Raw genomic sequence first — 25,149 nt, 5'->3', positions numbered from 1 at the left:
TGTTGAGAGCGGAAAATTAATGTTTGATGGGAATGGTCATGAAATATTTAAATGGAACTAAAGTGGGTATATTCTTTGTACTTGTTGCCACTAGCTTGGAATCCATGTGGATGGGGATTTTAAATTTCTGATTTCAGGTAATGCTGCCACGTGCAGGCCTGGTAGAGTACAGAAATGGTACATGCTGCTATAATAATGACATTCCGTGTGCAGTATACTGAACATTGATAATGTATTGTGAAACAAATTCGACAACCAAATTCGACCACACACACTGTTTCACTTCGTTTTGCCAATCAATATCAAATTAATTTAAGTAAATTTAGTGTTTGATTGCAATTTGTTGTGTAAATGTAGCAGGAATGTTCTCCTTGTCAGTTTAATGCTAGAAACTGATGTAAATATCACATCATTGTCGTATCACAAGAAAGCAAAGAAAAAATTGGCTTGATGTTAAATGACGTCATCAAAGTGAGGGAGCTTTGTCAGCACAATGAACTGTCATAGAAACAAATTTGACTTCTCCAATCATAACATATGACTTCTAGTGAAGTATGAGGTGATCTCATCTAGAAAAGGTTTGTCTAATGGATGCTTTTAAAAGTTGTCCTACCAAAAATGGTGTTCGTGAAAAAAATTGATTGCAATTACCATACTAAAATTGAAATTTGTGAAATATCATGTCTGAATTTATGTTTTCATAGTATCATACCAAATCGAATGTTCTGAAACATCATAGGAAAATTGTAACCTACATACCAAACTGAAGGTTTTGAAACCTACATATCAAATTGAATGTTTTGAAACCTACATATCAAATTGGATGTTTTGAAACCTACATATCAAATTGGATGTTTTGAAACCTACATATCAAATTGAATGTTTTGAAACCTACATATCAAATTGGATGTTTTGAAACCTACATATCAAATTGGATGTTTTGAAACCTACATATCAAATTGGATGTTTTGAAACCTACATATCAAATTGGATGTTTTGAAACCTACATATCAAATTGAATGTTTTGAAACCTACATACCAAATTGAATGTTCTGAAACCTACATATCAAATTGAATGTTTTGAAACCTACATACCAAATTGAATGTTTTGAAACCTACATATCAAATTGGATGTTTTGAAACCTACATATCAAATTGAATGTTTTGAAACCTACATATCAAATTGAATATTTTGAAACCTACATATCAAATTGAATGTTTTGAAACCTACATACCAAATTGAATGTTCTGAAACCTACATATCAAATTGAATGTTTTGAAACCTACATACCAAATTGAATGTTTTGAAACCTACATACCAAATTGAATGTTTTGAAACCTACATACCAAATTGAATGTTTTGAAACCTACATATCAAATTGAATGTTTTGAAACCTACATACCAAATTGAATGTTTTGAAACCTACATACCAAATTGAATGTTTTGAAACCTACATACCAAATTGAATATTTTGAAACCTACACACCAAATTGAATGTTTTGAAACCTACATACCAACTTGAATATTTTGAAACATACACACCAACTTGAATATTTTGAAACCTACAAACCAAATTGAATGTTTTGAAACCTACATATCAAATTGAATGTTTTGAAACCTACACACCAAATTGAATGTTTTGAAACCTACACACCAACTTGAATATTTTGAAACCTACATATCAAATTGAATGTTTTGAAACCTACATACCAAATTGAATGTTTTGAAACCTACATACCAAATTGAATATTTTGAAACCTACACACCAAATTGAATGTTTTGAAACCTACATACCAACTTGAATATTTTGAAACATACACACCAACTTGAATATTTTGAAACCTACAAACCAAATTGAATGTTTTGAAACCTACATATCAAATTGAATGTTTTGAAACCTACACACCAAATTGAATGTTTTGAAACCTACACACCAACTTGAATATTTTGAAACCTACATATCAAATTGAATGTTTTGAAACCTACATACCAAATTGAATGTTTTGAAACATACACACCAACTTGAATATTTTGAAACCTACAAACTAAATTGAATGTTTTGAAACATACATACCAAATTGAATGTTTTGAAACCTACATATCAAATTGAATTTTTTGAAACCTACACACCAAATTGAATGTTTTGAAACATACACACCAACTTGAATATTTTGAAACCTACATATCAAATTGAATGTTTTGAAACCTACATACCAAAATTGAAGTTTGTGAAACCTACATATCAAATTGAATGTTTTGAAACCTATATACCAAAATTGAAGTTTGTGAAACCACAAATCAAAATTGATGAATTAAAACTTTTAATACCAAAACAGATGTTTGAAGCCACCATGATACAAAAAATAACCATCATGCCAAATGTTATTTTTGAATCCATATCCCACCACTATTGAAATTTGTGAAACCATATACCAAATTTATTGAATTAAATCTATAATTGTACCAAAATTGATATTTCAGAACACTGAAAATTGATGCTTCAAAACCAATGTTCGGTACCAACAAGGATTTTAAAAGCAATATAGTGCAATATACGTTTCAAAACCAGTACACCAGGTCCTACATCAATGTGTTGAAATGAATTGAGAATGGCTGTTGTTTTGAGTAATGAACATGTATGTAGAGTGGCTTGGGCTTGTAAGGGTGAGTATGACATTAACTATTTCTGAGTCACACACAGTCATGTCTACCTGTACCCACACAGTTCACCATGATCAGACACATAGATGCAAGCTCCCAAACTATCTAGTCACTTGTGTACATGGTTTACAAATAGTGTTATTTTGTGTCAAATTGAAGTTTTCAAAAGTTGTCCAACCAAAAAATGGTGTTTTGTGAAAAAATTTATGACTTGCGTACATGGTTTATAAATGCTCATTAATTTATTTTCATCTTGAGTATTCCCATCGGAGATATCCAGTCAAACCTGAAGAATTTACGAAGGTATATTTTGAAGAGCCAGACATATAAGTGCTGTCGACCACCAAATCACATACGAAATCAGAGCGTGGTAGCCCAAAAATACTTAATTCAAATGAACACATTCTGAACAATAGAGATTCCCAAATTTGAAGGTAACTAAAATCATGTATTTTCAGTGTGGGTGCAGGTTGGTATGGTTAGAACTGACTAAATTTGGTGAATATGTGTGATAACACTTGAATGGTTTGATTGTGTGTGACTACTCCACTCCACTGTACTAGTTTGATGTGAAAGTGGAGGTGATGTTTGTCATCAACTATTGTATGTAGGTTATACAGAGAAAAGAAGATTAGAATGATTTACCTTCATCTATAGCCAGATTTCAATGGAAGGGGAAATTTGTAAAGAGAGAAAAAAAAGAATGGGGGTAATTAATGAAGATGTCACCAAATGGATCGAATTCTGTAAATGACAACAGTGCTTGTGTATAATATATATATATATACCATCTATCTATGTATCTATCTATCTACCTTACATGCAGTGAATGCTACACTCTTTAAGTCATTATATTAAAACTGTGTTATTTATTTTCTAGGTGCTGAAATTTGTGCATCATGCATACATACTATATTTACAGACAGACAAACATAATATGTATGTACGTACATACATGCATACATACATACATACATACATACATACATACATACATACATACATACATACATACATACATGCTATGCATACATACATACATACACACACACACATCCATACATACATACATACATTGTACATACATACATACATACATACATACATTACATACATAATATATGCTATACATAAACACTAAGTTAAACATACTAGTGTGTGAATGAAACCACACGTTGCATGCATTGCACACAAACTGCATTATTTTATAATGACCTTCTAATGTTGAATACTATGACAAACAAACTTTTAGTGAGTAGAACACACATTTCACGGCACATTAGTAGTTTGCTAGTGAACTTATACCTTCCACACCAAAACATGTTATAGGTGGTAAAAACTAACTTAGAAAAAATGAATAGTAAATTATAAAACAGGCATGCTGTGTATTACACAATTATGATGCAGTCACCTTGCATTGTGCAGCCACGATGTAGTCACCATGCAGTGCACAGCTATGATGTAATCACTGCACTGCACAGCAATGGTGCTGTCACCATGCATTGCACAACCATGATGCAGTCACCATGCACTGTACAGACACCATGCAGTCATGTACTGTACAGCTATATGATGCAGTCACCATGAATTGCACATTCATGATGCAGTCATCATACACTGCACAGCCATGATGCAGTCACCATGCATACCACAGCTGTGATACAGTCAACACGCACTCCATAACCATGATCAGTCACTATGCACTGGCACAGCCATGATGCAGTTTCTGATTTGTGTGTATGTATGACCAAAATTTCATATTAGTTGTTTAGTTGAGACCATTTTATTGTAAAACGTTAAAAGATATTTAACCATCATAACTAAACAAATACTAAAATTGAAATAGAACTCACTTATACATGGGACGATTGGAGAGCGAGTCTGTGTGAAGCCCTTGGCACATCGGTTACAAGTCAAACCAGCCACCCCATCTTTGCAAGGGCATTGCCCTGTTGTCTGGTTACAGATTGTTCCAGATGCTCCCACTGGATGACAGTCACATGCTGAAAAGAAAATGAATCAAATCTGTAATTAGATCATGTAGTACAAAAAGTCATCAAACCAGTCGACCGCCTCCCGTACTTTGAGTAATACTGTGTTTTAAATCTAATACATTCATCTTTTTTACAATGATGCACATGGACAGTCATATGATAAAATCTTGGATAAGAGTTGCACATGACCAGTCAAACCACAAAATCTTAGAATGAGTTGCGCATGAACAGTCAGTTTAACCACAACAAGCATACCATATCATTATACCAATGCTCTATATTTGCAAGTACAGGCCAATTTAATATATACAGTCTTAGGAAAAATGACTACGATATGCAGTAAGGATGTTAGATTTGGAGACAAACCCATCTGATCATACAGTGATGGTGGTTGAAATCTCTTGGACAAATTAGTAAATGTACAGCAAGTATGGTATCTTACAGAAAACCCAGTGAGTTATAATGGTAGATAGTGTAAATCTCACAAATCAGTGAGTGGCAGTGGAATCTCGGAGACAATTAACCCAGTGAGTTACAGTGATAGCAAAATCTCAGAGACAAGCCAGTTTGTTACAGAGGGGACACAGGCCAGTGAGTTACAGTGGTGGTGTGATCTCAGAGACAAAACAGTGAGTTACAGTGGTGGTTGAATCTCATAGACAATGTAGTGATCGAGTTACAGTGGTCATGGAAGTTCAGAGACTCAAGCAAGTTACAGTGGTGATGAAATGTAAGAGACATCCCAGTGAGTTACCGTCGTGGTAGAATCTCAGAGACTCAAGTCAGTTAATTACAGTGATGATGAAATCTCAGAGACAATGCAGTGACTTGCAGTGATGGTGGAATCTCAGAGACTCCAGAGAGTTACAGAGGTACTACGATGAAATCTCAGAGACAAACCAGTGAGCTACAATGATGGTGGAATCTTAGAGACAAGCTAGTGAGTTACAGTGATGGTGGAATCTCAGCAACAACAGAATTGTTAATTGCTACATATAAATGTTTTAGAATGACCAGGGAGAGTGTTATCCTTGGTGTACGGAAATACTTAGCAACTAAATTAGTTACCATGTAATGGCACTTTACAACATTTTCATGTTAAATGGATTAAGTGGGTATGAAAATCTTTTAAAATAATCTTGCTTATTCCATGTTCTCACTAATGTGATGGGCTTGTTTTTAAAATTTATAAATGAAAGATCATTTTATGTGTGAATTTTAGTAGGCTGTAACATGATAGAGACTCGTATGTTAACACTGGCTGTAACCATGGTGATTGGTCAAAAGATGAATGAGAAGTAATTACAACTATTAAATATTGCAATATAATATAAAGTATTTGATGAGGCTAAACGATATATTGGATTGGACCTGACAGTCAAGGCTACAGTGGGAAACCTGTCACATGGAGCTCCATTTAATGACGGCATCTAATTTATTACATGGAAGTGCCAGAAACATAAAATGGAAATTGAAAACAGGCTAAGAGGGTGTGCAAAACTTCACAGCTCATTCACATTGCGGCATTAAATGGTCTATTGTTTTGATGATTATTGCCTAACTAATGTACCTCATAAATTGCATTTCCTTTCAACAAGATGGACCGCTGTGACTTTTCAGTAGCTTGAAGAGGCTAGTTGTTGAAATCTACTTTAAGGTTAGTCTGCCTTGGATGGATTTGACCTTAGCTGTAACCTTTGCGATAGAAACAGCTGTGGCGCAGCTTACTTACCACTTGAATGGATTTATCACACAGAAGATACATGGAATCTTTTTAGACCACCTACCCAGGATAAAGTTACACCATCAAATTCTCTCCTATATTATCCTTCAACTATTTTTAAACTTTGTCTTGGAAGAACTGGTTTGATTCTTGTAATAGAGTAGTAGACATGTACATGTATGTTTTCTAAGTCAACAGTACTATTCTAAAATAACCTTTAGTCACAGCAAATATAAATTCTTTTCACTCTGCTGGGAATATGTGTATTGTGAATTTCAACAGTCGAAGTTAATAGTAAATGGGTTGTTTTGTAGGATCAAGCCTTCATAAACAAAGAGATATAGACTTAGAATACTGTCGTCATTACCAGCAATGATTTAAATATACACTTTTGTGTTTGGTTTCTGGTCTGATTCTCCATACACGTTTGATGTACTACTCTGGCACTCGAGGTCTTGGTTTACTAAGATAGACAGAAATTATTTGTAAATCCACTGTTGTTCGAGGTGATATATAGCAGAAGTGAGTGAAAGTAGTGCCGCCATGTGTGAATCTAATCACCCTTGTGATCAAGATAGTGTAGACATTGGAAATCCCAAAAAATGTCAACTTTAAGATCATGGAAAGTCATCAGACATGCCACCCTGTACAATTTGAACTATTATCCATTCACTAGTATATCAGCATGTCGCAATAGTAGTTTTAGTTTGTGTCTATAGTAAACCAAGACATCAGTTGCCAGAGTAGTATCTTGACCATCTAAAATATACAGAGCATGAAGCTATAGTATAAACATGCGAGTAAAGTTGTTATGACCATTATCTCAACTACATCCGATGAATTACTCACTAATCAATTCCTGTGTAATCTACTTGAGGTTGGTGACATCATGATCAGAACCGGTAATTTGAGTTTTCCTTTTCAACACAGTTATTTGATTGTTACCCGATATCTTCAAAACTTCTAGTAAGGAAGACTCATAATTTGGTTTGTTGTACAGGCAAATACATTTGTACAGTTTCCCAGTATTTGGGTTAAAGAATTTATCCAAGATAATCTGTCTGCAGCCAATTATTCGTTTACCAAATCTGTATGTTCGTGACCAACATCATTTTGATTAATTTATGTAGGGCTTGATTAATGTTATTTGCATTTTTTTCACATTTTTATGTTTTTGTTCTTGTATGTTCTTTGTATGTTTGCTGTGCTCCACAGATATGAAAGAAATATGTAATTGGTACATAAAAGAGAATGCAAAGAACAAAAATAGTAAATGTGAAGTGAATCAAATAAACTGAATCAAGTCATCTCTGTGATCATATTTTAATCTGATTATAACATACTTCCTTGTAAGTCTATTCTAGTGTAATATGCAAATCAGTTTCATTTATATGCAAAAAAAAACTTGAACTGCACACAGTGTGGCCACAGTCACACAAAATTATCATAAATTCTTGAAAACTAACAATGTACATTCTATGTCCCATCCTCAGAGTTCTAAAAGTGTACTGGGAAGAAGGTCATTATTTTCAGGTTTTCCAGATAGACTCCAAATATGTCATATTCTTTAAAGTTATGTAAATCATTTTCATGTATATGCAAATTAGCTTTCCATGACCTAACAGTCACACAACATAACTAAAATTGCATTAAAACCAGACAATAACAATGTATGTCCAATCCTCAGGATTCTACAAATAGACAAGAAAGTTGGTCAGTCCTTTTGGACAATTTTTTTATATAGATTTTTCTAAATACATGTACATGATATTCCCAAACTATGCAAATTATTTTCATTTATATGCAAATATCAAGCTCTGCATACAGTGTTGCCTTATAGTCACACAACATCATCCCCATTTTGCTTAAAACCAGACAATAATATTGTTATATATCATATGTTATGTCCAGTCCACAGATTCTGCAAATATACATGGTAGCTGGTCATTTGATGTTTTCTCTAGAGACTCAAAATACATCAAATTCTTAGATGTACTTAAATCAACTAGATTTAGTCATTTGATCTTAAAGTCATTTTATACAAATATATTATGGTGCTTATGCCAGACTATACAAAGTTGTTTTATATGATCCAACGCTGAATGTTTGAGAGACCTTAAAGTTATTGCTGAATAATTCAACAATCTCATGCCGTATGTATTCATGAAATCCAACCCTGCTTTGAGTTTAGTCGGTACGGCTTCTATAACTGATTATAAGGCTCTCTGCCTCTGATGAAATGGATATGTGCAATGAGTTATGTATCTGGAGGGCAAGAGTGTCACACTTTTTTATGATTGTAGAGTATGAATTCAATATGAATGATGTTGGATCACAACGAAGGATGGAGAAAGTCTATCACATTTACATATTCTACTTCCAGAAATACGACATGGCTTGGCGATTTCATTGGATGTTTGATGAAATGTTTATTTCAGTGAAAGATTAGCACGTTTTCGTTGATCTCTTCATTATGTTCGTTTCACTCAAATACATTTCAATTTCATCACTGTAATTGCTAGGAAGCCTTTGCCTCGGATTCATCAAAGTCTGGGCAGTCTTCATTTACTGTAGTATGTTGTAAATTAGCGCGTTCATTTAAACAGGTAATTGAAACCAGGGTGTGAGAAGTAAACAGTCACTAGTGCTGCAGGGCTTTCATTAACATATCTGTGTTTTCAAGGCCAGTTTAACACTTCTCATAGCACATGTATAGTATGAGTCATTCTCCTAGTCTCTGTATAGCAAATCTTTAACTGGTACTTGGTATAACACAGTATTTTGATCATCATCTTGTTAAATACAAGATGCTGAATGAATCTATTTTCTCAAGAACAAAATGACCCTGCATTTTGGTGTGTATAAATGTTACACCAATAACTTAATTCAGAGTGTCACTTTTATATTTCATGTCAAAGTTTTGAAAAGTTACACTTGCGTGTTAGTTACATTTGATGTCAATTATGGTACTGAAAGATGACATTTATACATGTTTTGATTACTAGTTGTCAGTCCTGTTCGGTTGTGTACCCATTGAAAAGGAGTGAAACTTACAGTAGACTGAGTATGTCTGTACAAGCTGAATGGTAAAGAGCCCTGCAGGCAGTATAAAACACCAAAATGGTGGCTGTGAGTTGGCTAGACTATGTTCAAAGTGACAATAGTTGTATCATGCATGAACACGTACATATTAATCCAAAAGTGTCCCAGTAATAGAAAAAAAATCTCCCAATACTATGACTTTGAATGTTGGAATCTGTCACTTTGCTGCAATGTCAATGTTTATGAGATGTGTAATTTGATTCAAAGAACAACCAGAAAAGTGAGAATGATTTGATCTTTGTAGGCATAATGTAAAGCCGCATATGGTACATGGCCCCTCAGTTTTGACGTCAAAGGGTCACAGGGGAAGGTCAGCCAAAAGGGTAAGTACAGTCATGTCATAACTCAGGAAGTAAACTCAATAGTTCTCGTAACCCCCTTTACTATCATAATCACATGTTGACAGAGACTGAAATTCCACTACCATCCAAAGTAAATTGGACATGGTATCTCTTTCAAACTAAACTGTTATCATCAAAATTAAAAATAGGATGAATTCTCAGATTTCAGCTTAAACAAAAGTTGATGTTGATCAAGAAGTTAGAGGCTGAAAGAATATTATTGAAATGACCAGAGTGGGCAAGTGCTGTACTTTATCAAGTATTCCACTTTTGGTTCAGGTTTCAGGTTTTGCATTGATTCTAAAATGCATTAAAATTTAATGCCAAGTAATAGATTAGGTTAGTTAAGACATCATTATCCTACCTATAATCATTCACTGTAATATCAAATATCATGTTCAGAATATAAATAGTTGTAAGTTTGTATTTATTTACTCTTAAGATAATATCCGTTTCCTGCACAGTATTTGTAATATTATAGTGATGTACTCTTCCTTTGTGATATTTATAATGTTAGTGGTGGGCACTTTGTTTGACATATTTATAGTGTTGGTGGTGAACACTCCTCGTGTGATATTTATGTTAGTGAGGGGGGGGGGGGCACTTTGGCATATTTGCAGTGTTAGTAGTGGTGAACACTTCATATATGTAGTATTATTGGTGAACACTTCTGTTTTGATAATTGTAGTGTTAGTGGTGGGCACTTAGAATGGAATATTTGTAGTGTTAGTAAACACTTCGTTGTAGTGTTAATGGTGAACACTTCCTTGGTGATATTTGTAGTGTTAGTGGTGAATCACTTCCTTTATACAATATCCATGGTGTTTATGGCAAACACTCCCTTTATAATATGTGTACCACTAGTGGTGAGCAGGAAGGGAGACAGAAGTCAAAACTAATAAATAGTGAATAGAAACCACATAACACATCATCAACTATGTGCAATTGAAATAAACAGGCTTGAAAGGCATTAGTTAATGTGTTAACTGAACAGAGCAAAGAGATATAGAGTACAGTATGCTGTTGCATGATATATGTTCAACCATTTTAGTTAGCTTACACACACTGACACAGTTATACTGTGTCTCCATGGTGTCTTCAAAGGTCAAAAATGTTTGTTTCCTTTGTCAATAATGTGACCAAATAGTTCATCTCCGTTTAAAATAACCAACTGGTACATCCCAGATTAACATTGCCAAAAAGTTCATCCCTGTGTAACATAACTAACTGGTTTAACCCAGATTAAAGGGTTCATCTTGGTTTATTCTAACTTAATACTGAACTTCACCAAAGTTTAACTTTAGTAACCCAAATAGTTCATCCCAGATTAATGTGATCAAAAAGTTCATCCTAGATTAATGCTGCCAAATATTTCATTCTTGTATATCCTAACCACAAAGTAAATTTCAGCACAGGTTAACATAACAGAATATGAAATTTCACCACAATGACACATCAAAATGAATGCATACCAGTCTAACACACACACACAAAAAGTTCATCCCCTAGTATAATATGCCAAAATAGTTCACTTTTCTATGACCGTAGCAACCAAGCATTGTCTTTCACAAAGCATTGTCTTTCACCATCTTTGAAAAATAGCTTCATGGTTTCAACTATCTCATTTAAGAGTACTTTATTTCATGATATCAATTCTTGGTGGGAAAATAATGGAAGCAAGGGTAATGCAAACCTACACATCTTATCCTTACTTAAGTATTGTTTAGATAACTTTGTGACTTTGTAGACATTGGCATATATGAATCATAAATGAATCGGTAAGATTAAAACCAATTGAGTGCAACTTTTAGACAAATTCAACCATAAATTTGTATACCCGAGTATTTTAAACTCATCTATCAAGTTCTCCAACTTCTTTATCATGGTGACTTTATGCCTATAATAGTCACTATTCTAGACATGAAATACCAGCTGTAATTTATTGGGCATTTACTATTTGCAATTTGAACTCAAGACAGCGGAAGGGTTGCTATGTAAACTGTAAACAAAGGACTTTAAAGGTATCTAAATTACATAATATTTACAGGATATCTGTCTTAAAGTACTTTAAAGATATACTGGTATTAAGACGCCACAGTTCCCTGTTGTATACCTCAATGAGTAAATTTAGAATCGATCTCAAACACACTCAGCCTTGATCGCTTCTACTTCAAGAATTATTTTTGTTAGTAAATATGTCAGTAAATGACTGTATCATGTACCACAGTATCTGATCTAGATTTGGATGAGTTGGATGAAGGATACTGGCAATGCAGATTGTCTTAGGTGTGAATAAGGCAGGCTAAATAACAACTATATGATCATCTTGTTGTTTCTGTTGGTTTCATATCTGTCCTTGAATAACTGAACACAGTAAAATTAATTACTGTGGATTTCCCTGTCATTTTAGACTGAATCATTCACAAATAGTATGTTTTGAAGAATGTATATGTGTCTCATATCCAATGCTGGAGATTGCTTTCCAAAATTGCCACAGGTGTTAGGGAAGTGGTTATTGCCTGTTGAAAGCTTTTGTCTTTCTGGTAGACAGCAACTCCATCATAGCATGATTATTTAAGTTGAAGGTCAAAACCACAAAGTGATGGATAGTAGTCATGTGTTTGTTGGTGTCATTTCCTTTGCGTTGGCGGGAGGTTATCTTGCTGGAGAAAGTGATATCACTGGGTTACTCATGACGTACAACCAAGATATTGATATTATAACCTATAGCTTGGCAATGTGTCTTTCATTGTTGTGTTGGGACCAAAGAAGTCAGTAATAGGTGACCATAGCCTTTGAATGATTCGTGATTGTAGTATTTATAAAAGTAAAAGTATTGTTTGGGAAATAAATAAAGTTTATGGCACCCTAACAGCAGAGATAAGTAAATGATTATCTTATACATTGTTAAGAACCGAGAGTGATCACTCACAACAAATGTGTCCAAAAAATGAAAAACCACCATTTCAGATGACATGTTGCCAACAATATCAAGAAGTGCCCAATGAACATCTAAGACAAGAACTGAACTGTGACACAATGGTAAGTGACCAGTGGCCAACAGTGTGAACAGAATCATTGTAATCAATGCCAAGAACTCGTCATGGACAACATATGTCAAGAATATACCCAGTGAAAACAGAGGAATAACCACCTTTGTCAAAATTTAGTACATGAAGTTTCCACCAGTGTAATAGAATGACATGTGAGCACAAGTGTCAATACCAATTCTAAGATGTGCCAAGTGACTCCCAGTGTAATGGATTGACAAGTGACCACTTATATCAAGTTACCAGTAACAACCATAGTGCATCTTCCTAGGACCACTTGTGTCATGGCGTGACCACTGACCACCAGTATCAAGAAGTGACAACCAATGACCAATGTCTAAAGATCCATGACCACCAGTCTAGAAGAGACCAGTGACCACCGCTGACAAATGACCATTGGCCACCTGAATTAAAGAGTGACGACAGACCACCAATTTCAAATGGCAACAAGTGACCATCAATGTCAAGAAATGACCATGTACCACCAATGTCAGGAAGGGACAATAACAATTTGTTAGACTTTTCACATCAAGAAAAGATCATTAATTTCAGGCACAAATACATTTTTAAAACGGCACCTTCAGTTTCCAAGCCTCGATGTGCATATCTTCAACTACCCCTATCTTGTCTGTATAGATTCAGATTTGCTTCTAAATAAGTGATGGGGTGTATTTTATATTTGCATTTTTTCTAATGAGTAAAAATATGTGACCTCAGTTACAGACTGCCAATTTGAACTGCAACTTCTTGGTTCATAGAAAGGATCTTACTTCCTTACACCACAATGTTGTAATCTTTTAGACAAAAGTAATGAATATGGCAGACTCTCTATGGTCAAGTTATTATGAAATACTGAATGACTTTACATTGTACTGTTTTAGGTCATTCATCACAACGTTACATCTTGCAGAGCTCAAATACCTTTCAGGATGGCTGTAACATACTCACTTCAGTCAAAACAAAAGCACTTATCTGAAATTTTTAGGAGGCTAGACATGCAGTGTTTGTAAATATGAATGAAGCGTTGTTCAACAGTTTGGATCATAAAGTCTAGAAGCATGTGCAATATCACATTTGGGAAATAGTCACAAAGTGAATCGAAGTCACTGATCTCAATTTCAGAAACTGTCTGCTATCCTAGCCGTATTCTACAATAAATCCTTACCTTTACATGCTTTCCTGTGGATCATCTGCTTCGTTTGATCTTTGTAAAACCCTTCTTTACAATAATTACAGTATCGTCCGGCTGTATTGTGTCGACATTTCAAACACACACCGCCACTTTTCCGTCCAGACAAGTTGTACAATTCGTTGTTGAAGCGACATTTTCTTGCATGGAGGTTGCAATTACAAGCTGAAAAAAGAGAGAAAAAGTTGTGATTACTTTACATGACACAAAACTAAATCACTTGTGATAATCATCTTTGTAAACGTTATAAAGTCGTTATGAAATTATGTTTACAATGACTTGCAATGAATATCCCAGAATTATAGTGAATTGTATGTATGTCACTCGTTACTGTTTGAAAAAAGGCAGGTTTGTATATTTGCTTTCATTGAATGATACAGTGCAGAATGATGTGTTCTTTGCCAGGTAGTTATTGTAAGGTAACGAGAGAAGTCTATTGCCTGTGTCATGAACCAGTATAGCAGCTGTCCACACATCTATCAGGTTGTATTGTTTTGCAAATATTGTCGTTGATTTTCTACAAAACAGACCACACATGCAGTCGGTCGGTAGAATTGACGTACATCGCTTTGATAATTCCCAGAAACCAGCAGTCTTTTCTCTCAGTGGATTCTTAATATTGTATTTACTTTGTCTTCATCTTTTGGGGGTTAGGTGAATCAAGCAACACATAGTTCAGTGGAGAACGTAAGAGGTGCTCTTATACCAATACCCAGTCACCTATTTTAAGACTTTGCTTGTGGCGTGTGGTTGTGTGTTTCTGATATTAATTCCGGCAGTTGAGTTCAGCATATACAATACCACTTTCAAAGTGACCCATGTTTGTTTACAGCAAATTGCCCTTTGTCTATACCATGCTGAACATAAGAAAGTCATTTGCACTGCTTGTTTAGACAAAGGTCTTATTCTGAAATTACACCTGGGCTTTTCAATCAGAAACATTGCCGCAATTACTAAGGTATCATGACCCGAATTTTTAGCCGTGATCAGGTAGCAAGGCTTTTATTTAGCTACCATTTAATTGAACAATCTGATGTATTGTATGGCAGTGAATAGCAGTCTATAGGTTACCCAGCTAGCAAAGAACCATCTAACCTTTTCAAAGTAAACTATCCCCTAAGAGGAAAATTGAAAATAAACCAAAATGCCAAGGGACTCTATTGTGACAACTGCCTGACCAATAACTTGTCAAATTCCTTGTTTTCAGGAGATCCTATTTGGCAAACAAATACACACTTTGTCAACATGTGTTGAACTACAAAACTTGGAAGAATTACTCGAGTTCTATACTTTCAAAATCCCAAGGTGTATGCTACACTGTGTACTTTGTGTTGTTTAAGGCTTCGGCATTGATTGTACTCAGTAACACCAATGTGTTGTTACCAAGGATGGTTGATACCCATGTTCACAATTTCAAGTGCTGCTAAATGTACTTTTCAAATATTTGAAATTTATCTTGAGTCACTGTAAGCCTGAAAGACTCTACTTCTTTGTGATATCTTACCAAATCATTTAACAAATACCTTCGTTCATTCAGATGCCGCCATACTCAGAAATTGACAAGACCCTTTCTCCTGTGTTATCTATGAGCACCTTAAAAAGTATACCATATTTTTTGAACATCAAAAGTACCAAAGTCTCTCTCTCGCTAGCACCTAACATATCCCTGTATCGGTGTGTTTTGTGAAAAAATGGTCTTTGGTAATTTAAACCTAATCCCAGCCATGGTGGATAAGACCATGTTAATCTTTGTTCATCTTTAAGCTTTGCCCAGTGTAGCCTCTAGTTACCAGTACACATTACTTCCAGCGAGCTGAGATCACCATCTGTGGCATGCACACACATGTTGTCAAGATGCCGTCTGTGTGTGTTACAGTAAACACTACAGTATAGAAATGTAGGCTAACACTTGAGTTGTGTTTTCTCAGTTTCAGACAGGTCTATTAAGTGCCAATGGATAGAAAGCGGTTATCACCAATTTGAAGCCAAGTATGTGTTGACTTGTTTAATTTGATCATCTTGATAGAACTCAATTAGCTTACTTAGGAGAGCCACTTAGCACAAGTTATTTCAAGTACCAAACCATACCAATTGCCTTCAACTCACAGCTTAATGTGTTTACTTAGCTCTCCAAACTCAGATAAGAGTTTTAAGGGCATGGCTATGTTTCTTTTGAAGACATACCTACACATTTCTCAATAGAAATTGGTGATTTATCAATTTACAGAACAGCAACATATAGTACAAATATATCTCAAACAGCTGCTGTGTACTTTGCATCATTGCAGCCAAATCCTTTTTTAGAGTGTTCTTCAAAATCAGTCGATGTTTGAATGTTTACAGAAAACGTTTTTTGAAAAGTATATCCTGTAGAAGTAGATAGTGCAATGAAGGATAGCGGTGATATGAAAATATAATGACGATCTGTCATAAGGGCGGTTGCCAAACTGGGACTGGATTTGAAAAAGTGAAGTGGGCAATTATTGATACGACCTAACTGTCAGGGAAGTATTAAGGAGACATTCCTATTCTGTGAATGGTCACTTTAGAAGAGTTGCTGACAAATTGCTGATGATCAGCCTGTCATGTCCCATCAACTCGTGTTAGCTGATAAGTCATGATAGCCCAGACGTTCCATAACAATGTCCACTTGTGTGGCAGGAACCCACTCCCCCCATCACTGACAGGTATATGAGTCGTGTCTTCTTATCATATTCACAACAATGATGATGTCCTACAATGAAGGAAGTCACATAAAACGCCTGAGGGAGAGCATCTGAGTAAAATGTCATTATCATCAGGTGACAAAAGACATTAGCTGTTAATTAGTGCTGACAAAGGCTTTAGAAAGAGTCACAGAGCAGTTGAAAAGACAACAAAGTGGTGGTACTGCTGTCCGACTAAATACAACTAATAATGAGTATTAACCGTGCATCACACCTGAATACAATGGCATCCAAGGAACATCAATAACTCAGCCCCTCTCCATTTCATTTCCTGCAGCTTTGCATTACAAATATTATCCCCAGTACAATGGGTCTGTTTGACACTCTCACAAACACACATCCCTGGGCGTTCTTTGTGACTATGACCAACCACAAACAGCAAGTCGTGGCAAATAGAAAACACACTCCCACCTGTCACTCTATCAATGTCACCATTAGCAACTCAGAGGCCAATTAAGCAAAGATAGTGTCTATCTGGTCATGCTCCACAGCAATTTTCATTTTCATTCTCAACAGAGTCGACAATACCATGATGTTGACAAAAAAGACCACTTCCACGTTCTTAAGTGTTTTCTTTGATTCTGGTCGACAACAGTTTAAAGTGTAATGAGTATGAGTTATTGCCTCCTCCTTGTGCAAAATTGATTATTTGTTCCATAGAGGAAAGTGATAACAAGGGGATTCATTAGCCCTATTTTCACACCTAATTTGTACGGAGTAAATGAATTATTACCCATATATTTCATGCTTGATTCTTCTCGTCGACTTCGTGCAGGAAATAGCGTTTCAACGTATTTGAGAAACATATTTGACGCATATACAGAACACGAACCGTGTTAAATATACGAAAACCAGGGTTCCATGGTGTTGGAGAGACGTGCTTATAATGCAAGGATGTTAATGCTGGTAGATTGTGAGGTTTGAAAACCACTTGAAATGACGATTGAGTATTTGGGATATTAATACAGGCAGAACACCATCTTATGCGTTCTGTTCTTCTGTATGTTTAAATTCATCATCTAGGATTGTCCCTACCCAAGAAACATGTCTTGGTCTTACTATCTCAAGAAGCTATTTGGTTTTAGACAGCTTTTTGTGATACTATGACCAAAACAAGCTTCGTCTGGGTAAGGTTGCCCCAGCCATCTTTGTGTGATAGTCAGTGCTACCGATTTCAGTTCTTATCCTTTCCAATCTTATGCAGCTGTCTCAGGCGAATACGCATGTACAGTACGTGTACGATGTTGTCCCCGTTTGTAACCACTGCTCTGAATCCATCCAAAATCAAATCAAAACCATAACATCGAAGGTAGGATTAATTTCATATGACCTTGTCTTGACCTTGCCGAGTAATTTAATCTCTACTACTATTACACGGCAAAGCGAGAACGGTCTAATAAGCGTTATATCTGAAGCTGGTAAAGATAGATCGACTAAAACGAGGCTTCAGAAGTTGGAAAGTACAGAAACGATATAATATATATTAGATATATGTCATTTAAACTTCATGATAATACCATTTCAATTTCTGTAAAGCTGAAATAATTACCCACATCCCAACGACTACAGCTCTTTCTGTGATAACATTACTTCACTGTCTTTCTTGAGGAAAAGGGCGTTTCCATAACAACGCAGTGTATTTTGTTTGTTTTTTTATATGCAGAAATATTGCACGGATCTCTATACTCGTAAGTGAAACTGTGCCATACCATTTTTGAACGTATAAGTACTGGTGATAATGGATATTTTGTTTAAGTAGTATGCTCTTCTTTAAACTTTTTAATGTTACTTTACTCTAAGTTTCCGGTGCATCTTTATTTTATGTGGCTTTAACTTTGTGATTAGGTGATACATGGTGATATTTGACCGGGATATGTTTACGGGTCTACTTATGGATTTGAAGAGGGGGTGTGAGGGGTTTGACAGTTTGGAAAAAAATGGATTGTCACGTAATATAGTTTTCCAAGAATGTAAATGTGATGATTTTAAAGCATATTGCATTAGAGCAGCGTTACAAATTGCGAGTAAAATGTAATGACCAAAACCAATTTTAGAAAAAGCGTACTAAAACAGCCAATTCAGTGCATAGATGCACGTCGTATCCTCCCTGAACTATCAACCCAATAGCAATCCATAAGATTAAATTGAAGACGGTTCCGATTCTCAATCACCAATGACACATTTTGTAAGTTGCTGGACTACACGAATCGCACGTACAAGGCAGATTATTATATCCAATTTAATTTAAAAGGTTTGACACTGAAAGATTGCTGACAACACGAACATATTACAATCTGCCTATGGTTGCCAAGTATTTTGTCTATTGTATTATTTTCTAACATTATCCGCTCAGGCTGAAATCGGTGATTGCCGTTAAACATTCGAGGTGTCGGTACATTACGGCACTTTTCTTTTAAACAGATTCTGTTGTATAATTTGTTGTAATTTGCAGAAAGTGAACTTTCAAATGGATGTATAGAGATTGGATGCGACTCATAGTGTACAGCCGACGGGCATATGCGATTTCAAATATTAAAGGTGTCCACAAATACATACATTTTTCATCAGCTTTTAATATCACAATGATTTTGGAGATACATGTACTCTCAGTCTTTCGTCGTTGCCAGACCTGCAGGGGGTCAAATTCGTTGTGTAGAAATCTTATACCGGCAGCATCGGCAAGATTAAAGTTTCAAACTGTACGACTCATTTGAATCGTGTGAAGGAACAATGATTGCGATATGCAGAGCTTTCAGTCATCCCTAAACACCACTTGGTGTCGAAAGAATCGACATCCGTTGACATGTATCGAAATATTTCTGCAAATAAAGTACATCTATTAGTTATTTTCCGCAAACGAATTTTTAACCTAAACTCATGCATTGCAATATGAAGATTCAGGCCAATCTTTGTCAATTACATGAAGTGAAACGTCTTCGGAGAAATATAGTTTCAGTAATTTTTACGACCATGGTGATTAGGAACGTTATATTCAGTAGTCATGACATTTACTGTGTCGTAAACAGTTTACATTTTTATTTTGCTCGCGATCAATATTAAATTCTGCTTTTTTTAGTGTGAAAAATTTAAAGGACAGAATAATTATTTCATGATGTGTTTGATATGTATAGTGCTTATAATATCAGCACACTTTTTGTTGTTGACTGAATTCGTCTGTGATCGGGATTAGCAGCAATAATACGACAAGACACTGTGTGTATCACGGCTGTATTTCTGTAAAACCTTTATCTAGTATCGGTCTACGCAGTTTAGGAATATATGTAATGTATACATTATTGCAAGGTTGTACACTGTCTTTATAAACTGCCCGCATACTACTGACATATCTGTACCCGTTACAGGTTTACTTCAATATAATCTTCTCTTTCCGACACTCTGACGGGTTGATACAGTACGTGCACATACGTATATTCTCAAACGTGTTAATCAATTGTGAATGTCGGGTATGTTTAGCCAAAGTTTGGAAATTTTCTTCTCACACCTCAAAGTGCGATAGTACTCTACATTCTTGTGTTTCTCATTGACGGAGGAATTATTTTCATATAGTGTAGTGTACCAGTAATTCAAATTGCAATGATTAACCCTCGGTTGCCTCAATCTCATTCATTCTTTTTATTTCTAAATTAACAATTTAGAAGGTGCAGCATGTAGGACATCCGAACCCTCTCTAATCACCTCATAGTATACATATTCTTTTCGTGTCTTTCCTTAAGTCGTCATATTTGGTTGCGAGTTTCTGCTACCATGACAGCTTGGTAACAGTGTGTGCCATCCCCGTTACATTATACACATAAAACTTCTGGGGATCACAGTAGTGTAACACGCAATGCGTGTTCACGTCTTGTAACTGTTTGACGTCGGTTTATTTTCGGATTAAAAATTCCAACGTGTAAAATTAGACGAGCAGTGCCTTACAGTTTTCTACTTTAGCCGTAAACTACATTGTCAGTGGTGGTTCTCTATGGATTGTTACCGTGTTATATAAACCTACAACAAACTTAGCGTGAATGCCAGTCTGCCACTGGTTCAGCGACAAACCGCGATGCATATGGATTTTAGTGTAATGCGGATTTGCGGACTGAACTCTAAATGTACGCTTCCATCTCTACAGTGTGTGCGTGTGTGTGTGTGTGTGTGTGTGTGTGTGTGTGTGTGTGTGCTTCACTAAAATGAATGCTACATCCATTTTGACAAGACATTTGACTACAAATTTGGAGTGGTCTGTATATACTGCTTTGGGGCAGATGAGAGATCTGGAAGCAGTAAATGCACGCTTTATCAAACATAGCTGTGGCGAGTGTACTGTCTCTCCCCGTTTCTAGTCTAGTTAACGAACACTGTATCATGTTACTATCCGTACAGGTGTCTTCGGGTCATGTTTGGTATGTTAGAGTCAAGTTCGATCAGAGTTTATCTTATTATCAGGAAAGGGGACACCGTGTCTCATTAAAAGTAATATTTCAGAGTCAACGCTGTCTTCAATAATATGTGTAAGTATGTTGTACAGCGAAATAAAAAAAAACAGTTTGTTGAAAATCGTAAGTATGTTAAAGGGACACTATCGATCGATGTAGGTTCACTTTCAAATATTAGCTTACGAAACATGTAATCTACTTTTCACAGTATGTAGACCTATGTCATGGTTGAAAACAAACGAACTAAACAGGTATTTGGTCTAATCGATCAATCGTTTAAGAAAAGTACATTTTACCGATATCCATGACACCCAAGAAATGGATACTGCGTAGTCTGGTGAGGTGATTGGACTTATCTAACACCATCTTTGTAAAAATAAAACACATGTCGTAGTTTCACTCTGACAGACAGCCAATGGCCCAGCGACTTTGATGAGCTGTTGAAATCTGTGTACATTAATTGAAAATTTATGGCATCAATGCGTCTACGGACTCATTATGAAAGGCGTGAAAAGGGCATTCCTAAATTCACTCTTTCGGGGAAGGAAATCGATCTGCTATCTCGACCGTAATCGGTTTATGGTTTGTAACTATATGTTTTGTCGCTTTTGTCGCTTTATCCCCAGACGATGTTGTCTGGGCTCTATATAATTATACTCCAAACATGGACACATGTACATATAACTTTACGGTCTACATTTTTTTTTAAATATACATATCATACTATACATTCATGCCAGTACTATACATGTAACAAGATAAATGCTTTGGGAAATTCAATAACGACGGCGACAAATTCGACGTATTAACTCATAGATGTGATCGATGGACTACTATAAAAATCTAACTTCCAACACATTCCAGTCTTCGGATATGTGTTTCATTTTGTATTTGCAATTAATTTTCAAGTAGTTTTCTTGATATTTATGCCGTGTTTATTAAACATACCAATGCACCAACTGGTTTCTCTACTGAAGTTCTTTGTGTGTCGAAGGTTCCGACACAAGTCGACTAAGGTTCGCGGTGACTGCTGACCTAGCATAGCACTATAACTAACTAAACCATTGATGACTATATTTGCAATGCCAATACCTGTATAAATTACATTCTACGTCCACCTACAAATGCAAAATACTGCGCTTCTTTTTTTTTTCTTTCTCTGTAATTCTAATACCGGTCTGAAGTGAATAGCTCTTTTAAGACCTCCCTGAAGAGCCCGGCCATGTTGTTGCATCCATTACAGGAAAGTCCGTTTGTAAAACAGAATAATTGTAAATGTTCAAGTTTACAAGCTTTTGTCTTTTGACTTTGCTTTCAGGGAGTTGGGAGGGAGAGATCATTGTGGTAGTGCGTTGTGACCCGTTTTAATGAATTCTACATTTTGCCAAGACGGTAGTAGGGATTTCCTTTCAACGCAAGGTCAATGGATGGCATTTCTGTACAGAAGGTATGCGGAATTTAAAGTTTTGGGTTGCAAAACATGAAAACCTCATCGAAATCGGCAGTAGTTGTTCAATGGATCAAGTCCCCTCGGGTTAAAATGCTACCCCGACCAACGGTATTTCTTTCTCACCTCTATAAACAGTGACTTCCTATTGAAAAGACTGACTACAGAGTGCCACTGTGGATTTCACTCGTATTTTCACCAGGTTCTTTTGTATGGCATCATCAGTGCAAATACCAATCGGAATGTCTACTTACGTACGCATTCGTTAGCATCCTTCTCTGTGGCTCTGGCCCATGGTCGATCATAATGAAAAGGTTTGCATCGGTCGCACTCCGGTCCTATCGTATTGTGTTTACAATCACAAACCAGTTGACCATTTTTCTCCTCTGTGCACCGAGAAGCATGTCCGTTGCATTTACATCGTCCACCGACAGCAAAGTCCGACACGGAGTAGTAGTAACTGTCCCTAGCGATGTCGTCTTCTTCATCCCCGAATGTGTTAAGTCTGTTAAATACTACCATAATATCAGTACCTGTCACCCAGTCCTGTAACACGGGGCTGCTATCAAAATTATAGCCCGATGGTCGACCTTCCAAAGTACTGAACGCTATTCGGCCACCAGTTGTGGGTTCGATTGCGCTATCATCATCCGTACACATTGCTTCCTGCTCGTTTTGTTTCGTTATTGTCGCTCGATTGGGCACACCGTACATTTTGCGGCATTGACTAGAATAAAATTGGTAGGGCTGCCATGACTTTCCGTAGTCTTGCGACTTATAAATGGCCATAGAATCCGGCCTTGACGAACAAAATTGTAAGCTGATGTAAGTCAGTTCAAATTTTTTGCCTAGTGCTAGGTGCAAAGTTACATTATTGGGATGTTGTTTATACGGCTCAGACTGCCAACATGTGAGGTTGTTAGGGTTATTTAAGTCCGTCAAATACTCTGGTGGATGTCGTCGTTTATGGTGTTCGGCATCACATATGAAACAGTTCCGCTGTCTTTCCCCACTCACCCCCGTAGACATAACGCAGTATCGACTTGGTGGTGAACCACACGTACTACTAGCTTTCACTGGTTTACCAAATGCGGCGTTGACGAAATCAGGAATGCACCGTTTTGGGTTACCGTTTTCATCGTAGCACGGATCCAAGTTCATCGGCTGTATTATACTGCCGAATCCCCTCACAATACCGAGCAATCCAAGTGTAATCAAAAGTATACCCACCACTTTGTAATTTCGACATTGGTGAACCATTGTTAGTGGTGGTGTTTCTATTAAAACAAAAGACGATCAAGTGAAGTAATGAAACCCTTGACAACAATATCCGCGAGTCTTGTAGGTGAAGCTGGAAACCAACTTACACTAATTATCACAATAAAGTTAACCTTCTAGTCCTCGGTTCTGTTTCTAACATGTATTCTGTCGACGAGTTCGTTTCTTTATCTTGACAGTCGGGCAGCACGCGAGGTTTGGAAACTTGAGGAGAGGCAATACCCACAATTTACAATTGAAGAACCAACAACCGTAATAAAGTCCACTTAATAAGCTGACGAATCTGTGTGCATATATTAATGTCGGGCCAGTCCGGGCTCATCGGTGGTGAAAGCAGTGTTGGTTTCACGTGAGTCCAATTTCAACTGATTGCCTGTGGCGTGTTTGGGTTGGTGTGAGCTATGGGCGGGTGTTAATCATCACTACACGACGTCTTGCTCAACCATACAGAAGCCAGAAACTGGCTACGCTTGCGCAGTGCACACCATTAACTGTCTGTGTCCTCCGCCTCTACTCTGATGTACCTTGCATTAATTAGTGGCAATCAACCTATTAGAGAAAATAATCAGATAATACAATGTTAACTAGATAATGGGATTTGACGGCAATATGTTTGTATGTATGTATCCATAACGTCCCCCCCTCCTGCCGTGTCAACGCTGTTAACTTGGCCAAAAGTCGCAGTGATTCAAGTAAGCGTATTTCATACAAGTGTTGACGTTCCCACCGTATTACACCACCAATTGACTGTGGAAGATGGACTCACTGTGGCGTTATGTTTGATTGTACATCAACTCTATTGATGGCATCGGAGGTCGAGTCAATAGTGACCCCAATCGACTGCTATAAACACCGAACAGCTGTGTTGCTTGTTTTCTGACTGGTTCAAATGGCAAAGTTACAGTGACAATCCCTTACATCGGCCCATAATAGTATGGAAAGACCAGTTTGTCATGTGTGAATCGGGTCAAACTGTGCCGAGTCAAGATCACCACGAGTCTTGTTTTAACAACTGAAATGATACCCCATAATTAATCTCTTTTAGTGGTGTCATTGATAGTATGTTTGAAAGCAGTATCAAACTATCACAGTCACTCAATGGAATGGCGAGAGGTAGAGATAGTACCAATTAGTCATTGCAAACCCCGAGTCGTATAGACACTGTCACAATCTCTATGTGCTGTAGCCAGTCCTCAACTGC

General features: G+C 36.4%; 1 protein-coding gene across 1 annotated transcript in view; it reads right to left on the bottom strand.

Annotated features, from left to right (window-relative positions):
• Positions 1-23,930, bottom strand: part of LOC144435089 (netrin-1-like) — a 35,322-nt gene extending 11,392 nt beyond the window's left edge. Inside the window, exons 1-3 of the mRNA XM_078123642.1 lie at positions 22,925-23,930; positions 14,038-14,226; positions 4,516-4,665 (exon numbers count right to left, since the gene is read on the bottom strand). Of these exons, the coding sequence (XP_077979768.1) occupies positions 4,516-4,665; positions 14,038-14,226; positions 22,925-23,930 (1,345 nt within the window). The remainder of the gene's footprint in view (positions 1-4,515; positions 4,666-14,037; positions 14,227-22,924) is intronic.
• Between the last annotated feature and the right edge of the window lie 1,219 nt (positions 23,931-25,149).

Source organism: Glandiceps talaboti, chromosome 5 (genome assembly GCF_964340395.1).
Source record: "Glandiceps talaboti chromosome 5, keGlaTala1.1, whole genome shotgun sequence".
NCBI lineage: Eukaryota > Metazoa > Hemichordata > Enteropneusta > Spengelidae > Glandiceps > Glandiceps talaboti.
This window is presented reverse-complemented; position numbering and strand designations above follow the sequence as displayed.